The sequence below is a fragment of the Podarcis liolepis genome (assembly GCF_965112155.1).
Source record: "Podarcis liolepis genome assembly, chromosome: Z".
NCBI lineage: Eukaryota > Metazoa > Chordata > Lepidosauria > Squamata > Lacertidae > Podarcis > Podarcis liolepis.
In genome coordinates, this window is record NC_139570.1 from 24915421 (window position 1) to 24930322 (window position 14902).

At 38.3% G+C, this 14902-nt stretch overlaps 1 protein-coding gene across 5 annotated transcripts in view; it reads right to left on the reverse strand.

Annotated features, from left to right (window-relative positions):
• Positions 1-14902, reverse strand: part of LOC310698205 (phosphatidylinositol-binding clathrin assembly protein-like) — a 53052-nt gene that overhangs the window by 20071 nt on the left and 18079 nt on the right. For all 5 annotated transcript variants that reach the window (XR_014521382.1, XR_014521383.1, XM_083485144.1 and 2 more), the window contains 10 exons: positions 13625-13767; positions 12112-12187; positions 9230-9332; positions 8670-8763; positions 8436-8547; positions 6956-7062; positions 6419-6460; positions 3490-3575; positions 1624-1747; positions 936-1075 (listed from right to left, as the gene is read on the reverse strand). Coding sequence is in view for 3 of the 5 variants with exons in the window: in XM_083485144.1 (XP_083341270.1) it covers positions 936-1075; positions 1624-1747; positions 3490-3575; positions 6419-6460; positions 6956-7062; positions 8436-8547; positions 8670-8763; positions 9230-9332; positions 12112-12187; positions 13625-13767 (1027 nt within the window). In the remaining 2 variants the exon portion in view is untranslated. The remainder of the gene's footprint in view (positions 1-935; positions 1076-1623; positions 1748-3489; positions 3576-6418; positions 6461-6955; positions 7063-8435; positions 8548-8669; positions 8764-9229; positions 9333-12111; positions 12188-13624; positions 13768-14902) is intronic.

Genomic DNA, 14902 nt, shown 5'->3' on the forward strand with positions numbered 1-14902 from the left:
AAATAACTTGAAATTTCACTTTACAACACAAATTTGATTTGATGAGATCCTCCAAGAATCCTCCTCTCCAGGGTAGATTTTGTTCACAACAATAAAGCAAGTATTAACCCACTGTCACCCCAACAATACTGTCAATGCCAGGCTTGTGCTGCAGAAGATTCTGTAGCCTTGTTTGGACTCCTCTTTATAGGCCTTCCAATAAATGTTGAAGGAAGGCTTTCAGCATCTGACCTTTTTAGTAACTGGTTTTATTTGACCGTTTTAATCTTAAATTGGTTTTAATATTTGTTCTGCTGCTGGTGGTTTGTAACATTTTAAGGTGGAATTTTTATGCGGCTTTTATATTGGTTTTATTTATTGTTCTTGTGGCTGTTGATTTTCAACTGCAGGATAAGCAGGATATAACTGCTAAATTGGAAAAAGTCTACAATCCAGTTGTTGACTGGGTGAGGTCATTATTAATGCATGGAGGAATGCCATATTAATTTAAGGCTGGAAGTTTGGACAGTACTATGTACAACCTTTGGTGCCTGATCTCATACATTCATTTCTCATTGCAAAGTCAGATTTGAGCAACTTCTTTTACATTTTTTTCTTGCTGGTATCACTTCTATGTTATATGCTTTATGTAAAAATGACTGTATATGTCTTGACGTTCAGTATTCAATCCTAATTTTTCAATTAATTGATTACAAAGATTATTGTAAAAGGGAAGGAGAAAGGTTACAATTGCTTTTTTAACAAAGGAACTTAGTCAAGTTTCTCTTCAGTAAAACAATGAATGAGAGTCTAAAACCTTTATGCAAATGAAGTGCCTGTTCTCGTCAATTCCCACAAAGCATTTTGAGTTTCCACTTGGGAATGCTTTCCAATACCATAATATGAAGAAGTTCTGACTCTAGATTATTTGTACCCGATATTGAAATATTCCTCACCTATTGGTGGTTGGAGCAGGTGTTGCAAATAGGTCAACAGCTGCAGCATTGGTGTTTACACTCTTCCCTGATAAAGTGCTTGGAGAGGCAGAAGTAGAAGTTGAATTTGACACCACAGAAATCTCTCTCAATCGCTGTTCCTAAAAGAGTTGTGCAAGATAATTCAAATTTTACATTATGTGAGTTTTTCAGAATGCAAGTACACCAATGAAACTTAACTATCTTGCGAAGTTAACCCACATCTCCATTCTACAGTGTTATGATGTAATCCAGCCATATTCCACTGTCATGAAAATCAGTGAGACTGTCCTGTTCATGAGTTAAGGCCATGATCCAGCCAGAGCTAATCACATTCAAGTCACATTGATTTCATGAAGAATTTGGTTGGCTCTTTCCACACCAAGCTCAGTGAGATGTGGAAATGCTCAACTTTGGCTTGATCTGTGAATCCAAGATTTTAAAAATAGGTCAGAGATTTGATGCTGTGATCAAAATGAAAACTAAGGCCGCAGCATATGGTCAATTCCCAAACACTCAAAGCACTCTTTCTCACTTACACACCCACACCCCTCTCACTTTAACAAGACACAGAGCCTAGTTACTTTTTACAGGGGTATATGAAGTGCAGCTGCCAAACTAGCTTACACATTTTCTGACTCTGCATGTCCAACAAAACCAGAAGCAGTACCTTCAGTGCTTGAAGTCTAGCTTGCTCCTCCTCCAATGCCTGCTGTTTCTCTCTTTCGTCCATTTTAGTGAAGGACATTCCTGTGTTGGCAAGTGTAGAAACTGCACTGGATAGGGTGCTTGCTCTGAAATTTTAAAGGAAAAGGACCACATATTTAAGATCTTTGAACTCAAAGGAAGCTTCAAGCATCACCTAGATAGTTCATGAGTAAGGGGGAAGCAGGACAGAATTCAGATCCCTACAACGTTAGTTTTTTCCAAATTAACCTGGCAAAGAATGATAGAAGGGCATAGCATCTGGGATCCTATGTACACTTACCTGGGAAGAAAGCTCACTGAACTGAGAGGGACTTAAATCCAAGTACAGTGGTACCTCGGGTTATATACGCTTCAGGTTATATATGCTTCAGGTTACAGACTCTGCTAACCCAGAAATAGTGATTCAGGTTAAGAACTTTGCTTCGGGATGAGAACAGAAATCATGCTCCAGCGGCGCGGCAGCAGCAGGAGACCCCATTAGCTAAAGTGGTGCTTCAGGTTAAGAACAGTTTCAGGTTAAGTACGGACTTCCAGAACAAATTAAATACTAAACCCGAGGTACCACTGTAAATGAGTGGGAAACATGATATTTCAAAGTATCCATGTTTACCATGCTTTTTTATGCACTTAAACTGGATTACAAAATACAACAAATTACAATAAAACAAGCACAACATATTACAGTTGTTACAACAGGCAGAAAAGTTATTAGATAATCCACTGAGGTCCATGGTCGTTTGGGAACCACTGGTTTAGAGTATACTTCGCGATGAAAAATGATCTGGTTTGTCTGGAAATCCAAAGTAAAAACAAATAAAGATTTTTAGAGTGCTTACAAGAGATAAGACAGATCTCAAAGGGAGGGTAATTCCACACGTATGAGGCAGCTACCAAGATGGCCATATGCATGTAGACAGTACTAAGTCTTTTGACCTTTAAAGCCTTTCACGGCCTACGGGACCGCCTCTCCCAGTATGCCCCACAGAGAGCCTCAAGGTCCATAAATGGCAACACCCTAGTGGTCCCGGGCCCTAAGGAAGTTAGATTAGCCTCAACCAGAGCCAGGGCCTTTTCAAATCTGGCTCCGGCCTGGTGGAACGCTCTGCCTCATGAGACCAGGGCCCTGCAGGATCTGATTTCTTTCCGCAGGGCCTGTAAGACAGAGTTGTTCCGCCTGGCCTTTGGCTTAGAGCCAATTTGATTCCCTCCCTCCCTCTCTTTCTTTTTTCTTTTCCTTCTCCTCCTGTGATGAGGCTACATTTTAATATTCTAATGTTCCATTATTTTAATGTTGTATTTTATTTTTGTTTTTAAGTTGTAATCATTCATCTTGTTTTTATTATTGCTTGTAAGCCGCTCTGAGCCCGGCCTTGGCTGGGTAGGGCGGGGTATAAATAAATTATTATTATTATTATTATTATTATTATTATTATTATTATTATTATGTCATTTAGGTGGAGAACTGAGGAATTCACCGGGTTCTTTTTGTGTTTTTTTTCAGGGAGTGTGGGGGGGAAAGAATTATTTTTCCCATTTCAGCCCATAATTCCACCCACCCACTCTTAAAGGCAGATGATAGCAGCAGATGCTTTGGGCTAATTATACAATTCAGTAAATCTTCTGTGCAACTTTAACAGCCTGCTTTGCATTATTGCTTTGGTGTTATCACCCACTTTTGCCCTTACTATTTGAGAAGAAACAATTCTGCTACATTACACTGAAGTCATAAAAAATAAGACTATAAAAGAGATGGGAACATCCTATACTTCAACACTCCAGTATGCCAATAATCAATGCTCTGGTTGCAGTCTACCTGCCTATTTATTACCTGCTAGCAGCTGAAACCTCCTTTGTCTTCTTCCCTTCCAGTGAAGCCAGATGCTGCTCCAAAGCTTCAAGAAGACTGCTGGGAGCCTAAAGTGAAAATTCTTATCAAATGTATGCAGGATTGCAAACTACTACTTCTTCTTCTTCTTTACATTTTTCCACTCCAAATACAAAAGAAATCACTTATATGTAAGGTACATTCAAGACAATGGCCTCAAAGCCTCCACATCTACTTTCCACCATAATCTCATAACTGAGTGAAATGAACAGTGGCTGCCTTACATCAGGTCAGACAACTTGCCAATAAGACCCAGCATTCTGATTCTGACTGGCAACAGCTTGCCAGGACCAAAGGCAGCAATCTTTTCCATTATCTCCTACATGGTCCTTTTTATTTTGAGCTTCCAGGGACTAAATCTGGGTCCTTTTGCAGGCAAAACATTGCTCTCTCTGTGAGCAAGGTTGTTGTTTTTTTAAATTTAGGCAGGAGGCTTGTTATAACATTTCTGTCACCATCTTCCAGATGAGTTGTTTTCAGGAACTATTCCAGAGAACCATAGGAGCACCCCAGCAATACCAGTTCTTGAAGTGAAATCAGTTAGCCCTGACAATTCCACAGTGAAGTTTTCAGTTTATTATGTTGGTATGCTAGAGTCTACACTGGAGTGAAACGTTCCTTACATTTACTTGTAAAAAAGATTCATCAGCACACAGCTCATTAACTTCTACAGTAGACAAAATGATCAGAAACAAGAGCACATGATATGCACAACTGAAGAATGCTGAATTCATTTTAAAACGGCTCAGCTCCATAAGCTACCTGAGTGTCATTTTTACTAGATGCTCACACACAGGTAAATGGAGTGGATTGCATTTCTCCAAAACATGGCACATATAGTATTTACAGAAAAAAATTGGCTGTTCTGCAAGGGCTCAAACTAAGCCTCCCAAAGTAAAAGAAAACAACTATTATGCCAAGGTAATAGTTCTAAAGAGCTAACTTGCAAAAGTTGTTCCAAAGGCATTAGACAATGTATTAATGAAGATTCCTGTATTGTGCATCACTGTAGCTTTGATTCACAAGGGGTGGCATATGAACTGCTTGAAAGAGAGTAGGTAAATCAATTCAACATCTTCTGGATGCATACTAAGGCTGGATGCACACTAAGGTAGTTGCACTTCATTCCCACTGAAATAAACCACTGAAGCTTACCCAAAGACTGGGGTGATCTGCATTGATTTCACGGTGTCTGCTCTTAACATTGGATATCACCTATTGTTTTTCTTTGCCTATGTTTGCATTAAAAACAGAAAACAAAAACCTCCCCACGCTTCTATAGCCTGCATTATTCAGCAGGGCTCCACACAAACACGATAGTCCTAGTTTTGCTCCCAGTTTGTCAGATTAAGATTCAACATGTACAGAAGTCTGAAGCCATTCAGTGGGGTATTAATGGTGTGACCCCAAAAAATGTGGGGGGACACACACAACATTTTAAAGAAGGGACCCACTTCAGGGGCATGCAGTCAAAAGGAGTACCTTGCCTTTACTAGGCACCCAAGTCATAAGAACAGTCAAGAAGCCAGAAGGGCTGACAAAGCAATTGACACATTGTGGGGGCTGTCTCATTGGATTGGTAAGACAGAAACAGACAGGAGTTAAGCAACTGTAGAGGCAACAATAAAAAAAGGGGGACAGAGGGATGACATGCGCAAGTAGGTACAAAAGGCAATGCCTATTTGGGACAAGAAAAGAAACAGAAGAGCATGGCATGGTGCCAGCAAATGGAAAGATCCACGAAGATTAAGAGGGATCTAGGGAACCATTTGATGCAATGTTGTAACATCGGCAGCATGTGAACTACTGTATCAAGATTCTGAGCTGGCTAGCAAGAATTTTTCACTTTGTAGAGCTGTCCTACAGGAATTAATTCTGTACATCCCCCATTGTGTGAACACGTGGGGCTATTTTACATTGAATCAGACTGTTGTTTTGTTTAGCCCAGTGTTTAGCTCTCTAAACGCTTTAAGTTAAATTCTTGCCTAGCTTTGCTAACTGTATCCTATAACTAGAGATCCTGGAGATTGAATCTTGGGCCATTTTCAGATAAAGTTTGCTCTGCCACTGAGCTATAGGCCTCATCAAGTCTTTGTAGCTGTGGCTGCAACTTCTGAATAATATGCCTGGTGTATTATTCACCAGCAAACCTCATAGAAGAAACTATATAGTTTCCATAACCAGGAGTTTATACCTATGTCAGCACCCAAAGGACAACTTTAGAGGCCTCCATTTTCTACTTTTTTTATTTGAGCAGCCAACTCCCTCCCTGGCTTTCAATTACATTTTTTTTTTTAATCTCTGAAACACACAGGAACATTGGAAGCTGCTTTATACCAAGTCAGACTATTTGCCCAATAATGTCTACTCTGATGAGCACAGGCTCTCCAGGTTCCCAGGCAGAGAGATTTTACTGATTTATTTTTTTAAAGGATGTTGAGCCAAGCATATGCTCTTCCATTGTGCTATGGTCCCCTCCTGAGCAAGGGGAGGGGAAAGCTGTTCAGCAAGTGAAGTAGTTGTACTGCCCCGCTTGCTCAGTTTGTGTAAATTGCTGATTAAAACAAAGCACCAGGTTTAGGTATCCTACCCCATGTGTTTTAAGGGTGTTGGTGTTGGTTTTAAATAAACACCAAAAATTTCTAGTAATAATATTCTCCAAAACAGCACAGGAAAAACAAAAGCATTAATTGTTACTGAGCACATTACCTATATGAAGCAAAACAGGTTACAGGAAAATGGCATGTATTTCCATATATAGTATATATGGAAGAAAATGATTTCTCAGAATGTATAGAATGGAACACTAACTATTAAAATCACAAAAGGACACAGGACTTGGGGGTTAAATTAATATGAAATGTACACTGACCTGAGTAAGATCTGGAATGTCACCCTGATCAATTCCAACTTGCTGGGATCACAAAAAAGGGAAAAAAATGTACATTACTACATGCAGTGGCAATGAAAAGAAAGAACTGTGGATCTGAATGTCTACATAAAAGCTAAGGGAACAGGGAGGACATGGAGAGCTTTCTGAACTGGTACAACTCTAAATGCAACTTCTAAGCTAAATTTCATATGGAGATCCTGAAAGGTATTTCTTAAGATTTTATGTATTTCAGTTACAAGAAATAGTAATAAATAGCTTGTCAGAACTTTGGAGAAAAAAAATATTCAATAGATAAGTTTTTAAAAAACCACAACCTTTGTTCAACAGGCATTTCTTAGTTGATAAAAATGAATAGAAACAGAGCTTTCAAAATATACCCTTAAATGTACATAGTTTAAGTGATGTTTACATTCAGCAACATACATAACTTGCATGAAATTGTGATCATAAGCACTTATTACTGTACCAGTCCAGAGAGCTAAATGAAATACTACTAATGCTACTGGATTTATTTACCTCTGCCACTTTGAGGAATTCTGACAATTTGGTCATTCTGGCTAAGAACTTTTTGTAAATATCCAGACCTTCTTTGCACTGGTTCTTCTTCATATCAAAATACTTTTCTGAAGCATGAAATTCAAAGAAAAAATTGTGTGTAAATAAAAGAACAGTAACATAATATTATTATTATTAATAATAAAGTGGTATGTTAAACTTAAAAAGGCTAGGTTTGATGCTTTACTATTTGAAGATTTCACTAACTGATTTCAACTTTATTTAACAGCAGTTTTAGCCAAGACCATAAAATAAATCCACCAATAACAGTTAAGTTTATTCAACAAGTGCCCTTCACAGGAACTTCACTGACAGAAGCAGGGATTGCAAAGCCTGAAGAAGAACTGAAGGTCAGCTGAAAAGATATATCTGCAGCTGAGGATGAATACACTGATCAAAATCTATTGCTATTGCTAGTGTGAGTCTCAGAAGGGGCCTACAATCTTCTGGTTTACTGCACACACATTAAATTTGTTTGAGTTTAGAATACTGTAGGAACTTAATTAGTAAGCCAATCATATTCAAACACTGACAAACAAGCTTCCATATCTTCCAAACAATCAGAACATCAATCAAAGCCTTAACTACACTGAAAATAATAATATATATATATATAAAGCACTTTCTGAGCATAAGCATGCACTCTTGCTGTCATCACACCCAAGAACTTTTACATATTACCATGGCCATCACTGGAGCATAAAATGAGAGCACACACACACAAAAGCTTTAAGTGTTTTTGCCAAGTTACTCCAGCCACCACTACCCTTTAAAATCAGATAAACACAACAAAAGAAAAGACAATAGAAACCAGCTATTGAATTCTGCAGGGTGAAATGAGTCTTCCCTAGACATTGGCTTAGCACTGAAGTGTTAAGCTATGTCTATGAACACTTCAGCTGCCTAGTAGTTTAAATATAAAATAAATTTCTGGCACACTAGAATTATGTGTACTGTTATGAGAAGGAGTGCAACAGAAGAGATAATAGGCAGGACTATTAAGGTGTTGGCCATCCGTTAGCTATGTGCACATATTTAAGAGAAACTATTTGAACATGGTGTAAGTATAAAAGTAGTGAATGGGCTGGCTTGCATGTCTTGGTAAGCCAAAGCAAGAAAATAACCGTGGATTGTTGCAAATGAGCAACATTGCTCAACTGCTCCCACTTCACTCTGCCCTGCCTGGAGCCAGGAGAAACAAACGAGGAGACTTGGCTTACTATGATGTGTGAATCAGCAAAATTTAGGATTATTATGTGCAAGTTCAATGAAGGGGGAAGGAAAGAGGGAGAAAAGGGAGAGAGAAACACATGGGAAAGAACACAAGGGAGTGAAGGGAGAAATGAACATGGAAGATATTACAAACAAAACCACATCTGCATATTTATACAGGTCTCCACTGGTAAATGTTTAAACAATTGTTGTGTTTTGTTTCACATACCTAACAAGTTAATGATCCCCTCATTATAGGCTGCAAAAAGTCTAATGGAATCTTTAAAGAGGAGCATGAAAGCAGCATTTATTACACCATTCGTTAGTTCATTTGGGTTTGCCTGCGTAAAAAGCAAAGAGATTTTTTAAGTCAAATCACTAGAAAGTGAAATCACAACACATTTTTCACCCTCCATAAAGCTTATCATGGATTGTAGTAATAAATAACAGCTACAGTGCTTACATCAAAATCGAGAAGTGCATCTAGTTGATTCTGAATAATTGGGAGTGTTTTCAGAAGTTTTTCAGTATTCATTGTTCTCATCACACCATCAATCCTTCAAAATAAAATAGAAAATAAACCAAACAAATACAATCATTGAACACACTATTATGGTATCTGATGTCAGCACTACAGATTATATCAAACAAAGAGGACTCTACTGCTGCCCATTGAAATCAGTGGGACTTTTGAATAACATATATAGAATAGTATTTTCCAAAGTTCTGCATCAAATTATTCCATATAAAATACTTTAAAGAATATTCTGATCTCCCAAAAGGTTCAAACTTATACCTAAAAGTTTATGCAAGCTGTTGCAACAGTGCCACTGAACATTTTATGTACTGTCAGATTCAATGCTCCAAAAGTTGCATTTTTCTATCACTGCATACTTCAAATTTCACATCAGAACATGTTTTTTTGCACAAATTTCCAAACTCTGTTTTGACAATTTTGTTTTCTCAAACACTTTGATGCCCATCCAGTCACTAGAAGAGCATAAAAATAAATGGAATTCTTACCCTCTTTTCATTTTGGTGAAATCAACTGCTACAAGTCTGTAAGAAAGTGCTTTTTCATTCAAGTATCTGCTGTATCGTCTGATGAAAGTAGACATATCATAGCCTGGAAATGAAATGCTATTCAATTAGACTTTTCATTCTTCTAGTATTCTTATCACTTTTTACTCAGTGTGACTTATGCTCCAAAAGTTCCTTGGGCACCTTCTCCACACCTTTGCCATTATTAAACACATTTGAAACTAGTAGTATAATGATCATGCTTCAAGCACTGATAAGTTGGTATAGTTTCTCTGAATGTTGCCTCATGAAATTAATAAAAACCAACACTTTTTGAACCAGTGAGACTCTCTAACAGTCTTAATTGAAAAATAAGTTTATGTGTGGTTAACACATGTTTATGTGGTTCACACAAGATTTTATAAAAGTTTTGTATTTCACCAATAAACTAATATTTTAACAATCTGCACCATCAGAAAGCCATTTTACCAGGGTTGATAAAAATGATTTTTAAATTTAGATTCTTTATTTCTGAGGTACACTATAATTGAAACAACAACAACAACAAACCGGTTTAAAAGGAAATCTAAATTATATACATGTTAAAGTCTACACTTATCTCTTCAAAATAGAATGAACATCTATCAAATAGAAACATAATTCATGTAAGAGAACCGGGGGGAATGTTATCTAGCATCTGGGGGTAACCATTATTTTCCTTTGGCTCTCTCTTCCAGAGACACATAAATCACATACTGCCCTGATTCAGTTTAGAAGCTTCAAAATTCATGGGTATGGTGCCAGAAGTGGGTGCCAGGGTCAAGATGCAAAGGATCTGCTGGGCTTGCATCAAGTCCCATTACATTCAAACTAGGGAATTCTGGCCACATGTTGGTTTGAAAACAAAGTTGAGATCATAAGCCATGGTTTATGAAGCCTCAACTGTCTAGACCAGGTTGCTATATCCCAGTGGGTATTCTGCCCCTGGGACAAACAAGTCATCAGAGCCGCCATGATCCGGGAGTGGACAATTCTATGTATCATAAGGATTACAGAATCCCCCATAAGTAACCCCGGAGTCAAACAACAAACAACACAAGTTCTGCAGTGTGTATTTCTCAGGTTTTGAATATTTAGAACTCTACTAAGCAACCAAAAAGATTGTAGATTTACATTTAATGGAGAAAGAACAGTGATATCTGCATGCAACACTAAACCATGACTATTTCAGCTATGACCATCCATGTGTGCTTAGTTTCCATGTCCCAAAAGCCCCAAGCAATATGACCAATAGTCAGGGGTAATTGGATGTGCAATCCAACAACACCTGGAGAGCTACAGGTGTTTAACTAATTGTGGTCTGTTTGAATATTCAAACCCATCCTGAGAACTAATGATGTTTTGCTTGTTTCTGACAAACTAGGGTTTGAATGCCAATGTGTGCTAACTTTAGTTTCTTGTTGTTTCAAAACCTGGCATCCTGACTAACTCCCAGTTTGTTTTAGTGTTGAATTCTGGTCACTTACTTGGCAACAGAGGTGCAAGGCAAGGGTGGCTGTAAAAAGAAACTGCTTCCAAGATTAAGCAACTCTCAGCTGCCACTTTCCGAATCTTACCCTCTATCCAAACACTTTGCAATGGCAGGAGGTTTCCTCCCTGTCCTATTCCTTCCCAACAAGTTCCCCCTTTCATGCCTGCCTATTTTGCTTTGAAGTAATTTCAATTTCACATCCTTCTCCTTGAGCACGTGTTAAAAACACAGCTTAGAATTGGCAGCTAACACACATCAATGGTGAATGTCTCCTTCTGCCTCCTTTCTTCCATAAAGGTTTGGAAATTCATGGAGACAAGAGTAAAAGGTGTTTGAGGATAAATTCCCTAGAGCAGTTCATTGGGCCATGGGATAAGTATTCACATGTCCCTTCTCTCATAAGGCACATTTCCTGGAGCTTAATAAAATAATAATAAAGGAGAGGGCTTGCAGGGTTAAGAAAAGATCCAATCCAGGCAAGCACTGAATGCATTGTGGAAGGGAGGTAAACTTCATGGTGCACTGAGAGCAATCAAAGAACTCAGAGGAGAGTTCCTCTGTCCTGCTGCTGATGTTGGTTAGTGATATAGTGAGGCTGTAACACTTTATAGCACCATAGAGTCATGTGGGATATCAAGCTGTGTTGGCTGCAATACAAATCCTGGCTAATGCAACAAACCATGGTTTAGTGGTACATGCAAACAAGGCCAATATTTTACCCAGTAAGTAAGTATCAACCCTTGCTTTCTGGAAAATCCTGGATGCTTACAAAACTGATCCTATCCATGTTTACTTGGAAGTAAGTCCAACTTTCCTCTAACAAGACTTACAGATAAATAAATATACTTGGATAATAGCCTCAGCCTTCAGGTAAGTTATCTTACTTAGGAACCATGAAGATGTACAGAGAGCCAGTCAGAAATATGCATCTTATCCCTAAGCAGATATAATTCTGAGGTGAATGTCAGGTTCATTATGAAATTTTATGCAATTATAGCTAGTATAAATGCTCATATTAACTTGATTTATTTGTTTCCCAATACAAAACATATCACAAATATTCTAAGGCTACACTCCTAGATACTTACTTTGTTGTGAAGTTTACTAAAGTCAGTGGGACTTCCATACTTACAAATCCTGGACTGGACTACTGGTCTACTAGAGCCAATGAATGAAACTGCAGAATACACCTGGATGCAAACTTCAATAAATAAAAGAGCATGCCTCTCCAATACAATTTGGATACATTAATGGGTTTATTTAAGATGACTGAATTTCTAACATTCCTTTAGCCCATAGAAGTTATTCTGAAAATTGCAATCTGCCTCAGAATAGAAAAGTAAAAAATTCTTACCCTGCATGGCACTTTTATCCAGATAGTTGTTGAGATTAAACAGGGTATTTCGAGATGCCAAGTATTGGATAAAACGCTGTTTGAGAAAGAATTAGATTCCAGATTACTTCATTTATTTTTTCCCCATAGACATAACCGTGTTAAGAGAAACTAGTTTCTACGCAGCTGTATAAGGCATATCTAAAAGCAGGAGGGGAATCTAATACTAAGACAAGCAAATTAGATCTACTATCAAGCCTGATTTTTTCAATCACTGCTCAGGAGAGCCAGAATTGGAACTGAGTTATGCAACAAGGGCCAATGTGTAACACAATTGACAGCCACCATGTTGTGCAAACTCTGATGTGAAGAAAGGATAACGGCAGCAGAACTTGTTACACATTACACCTTTGCATAAAATTCATTTATATGTGGCCCACATCACAGCAGGGTTATGAAAAGATACAAACATGGTTCCGAGGCTATTCTTTAGTGACGCACATGCAAACTCTCCATCTACATGGGATAGGGAAATGAAGCTAGTATAAACTACAGACAAATACATTCTCCTCCTCCCCCATTGCCAACACCTTCAACGCTCATCACATTTACAGCAAGATGGCATGACTAAGGAACTATTCACTCATTCACTCATTGTCCCTTGGGATTGTTCCAGCCGTGAGATAGAGAATGCACCCTGCTCCCTCTTACCACTGACAGGAGTTATCAACCATACTTGGGAGGTCTGTGCTTATTTGATTGCTGCATCTCCCCAATCCCATGAGACTGAATCCACTAGAAAGCAAGTTATACCCTGTAATTTCAAGGAAATTCAGTTTTTCAAATTGAAGTGGGATCTACTCAAGCACTTCTTATTTTATTGTGAGAAGAAATTTAGGGGAGTTGATTGGGGCAAATGAGACCAAGGCCTGCTCCTGATTCCACCATGAATAGAATTTCAAGGGCTAAGTAATGAATGAAAAAGCTCCAAGCTTATTCTCCAAAAACAGTTCCTATACAATTCTGTGAAGAGTGAGATGGTTGTAGAAAAGCTTATTGTTCAAATTCACCCCAATGTGTGTAGGTATATATGTGTTATAATGAGATGTGTATTAAATTCATTTCCGATTCAGACTTCCGTAGGAATATTTCTAATCTAGCCAAATGCAACCTGACATAGTTTCCACAACTGCTAGATACAGAACAGAGTTCCTGCACCTTTCAGTATATGTATAAATTTCTCCTACAGAAATGAAAAGCTATACCAGCAGTGCAATGCTGACAATTCATTCATTTAATACAATCACTAATTTAGCAATCTGAGTATTTTAAAGGCGGCGGGGGGGGGGGGTATTGCTAAGCTCAGGCTTTCGTACTTGCTTACTAATAGGTGAGGCAACAGGATAGACAATTCAGACTGGTATTTTTTAATTGTTCTCTCTCACCATCATTTCAGAGATCACCAGCACTTCACATCTGAATGTTTTCCTACCATTAAACACAATGTTCTATGGCAAATTGACTACTGTCTTACCTCATTTCCATACATCATGAGGTGGTGTGTTGTAATTAGAGCTTTGAACACTACTACCCAGCTACTGTTTGCTGTCCTCTCAAAAAGTGTGTCTGCCAGCTGTGGAATATTCACATTCATCTCATTTGTGCACTGAATAAGATCTAAAATATAAGAAAACAAGATAATTTACTTAAAACAAATATAGGAAAATGTGACAAAAACAGCAGGGCAAATGTTTTTATTTAGTGCCTTAAATATTTTGCAGGTGTTATACGTAAGTGGGAAATACAGTGGTGCCCCGCAAGACGAATGCCTCGCAAGACGAAAAACTCGCTAGACGAAAGGGTTTTCCGTTTTTTGAGCTGCTTCGCAAGACGAATTTCCCTAATGGCTTGCTTCGCAAGACAAAAACGTCTTGCAAGTTTGTTTCATTTTTCTTAACACCGTTAATACAGTTGCAACTTGACTTCGAGGAGCAACTCATAGAACGCGGTGTGGTAGCCTTTTTTGAGGTTTTTGAAGACTTTGGTGATTTTTGAAGCTTTTCCAAAACTTTCCCGACAGCGTGCTTCGCAAGACGAAAAATTCGCTAGACGAAAAAACTGGCGGAATGAATTAATTTCGTCTTGCGAGGCACCACTGTACGCTTATGAAGCCTCACATTAGGAATCTGGCCTGCAAGCAATCTGGTTGCCAGTCCATTCTTTCCTCATTCCCTAACCTCACATTCTCCAGGTTTCTGCCATTTCTTCTTTAACAATAACTATGCACTCCAGGGGTACAGGGGGGGGGGGGAGAAACAGCCTTAAACAAATCCCAAATGCTGCTTTCCTTTTGCATATCTTTCAGTATCAAGTTGCTCTCTTTTCTCTTTTTCATTAATTCCTTGCACTGGTAAAGACAATACTTCAAGCTTTCCAAAACCAGTCTCTAAATTAAGCTCTGTGCCTTTCTGACACCCAACCTTTGGTTAAAAATAGTCTCACAGAGCCACAGCATGCAAGCAGGTGCTGAAAAGAGTGTGCTACCAACTCAATAAAGAAAAATAAAGTGTATTATCTTGAAATAAATAAGTGTTCTCTCTTCCCAAGAGGAGGAATAAGAGATGTGAGCATTGACTATAGGCAATTATATTATTATTATTATTATTATTATTATTATTATTAAATTTCTATACTATCATTCATCTGAAGATCACAGGGTATTTTAGGAAAATGGCAAATGACCCCTGGATGGTTAAGTCCAGTCAAAGGTAACTATGGGGTACGGTGCTCATTTTGCTTCAGGCCGAGGGAT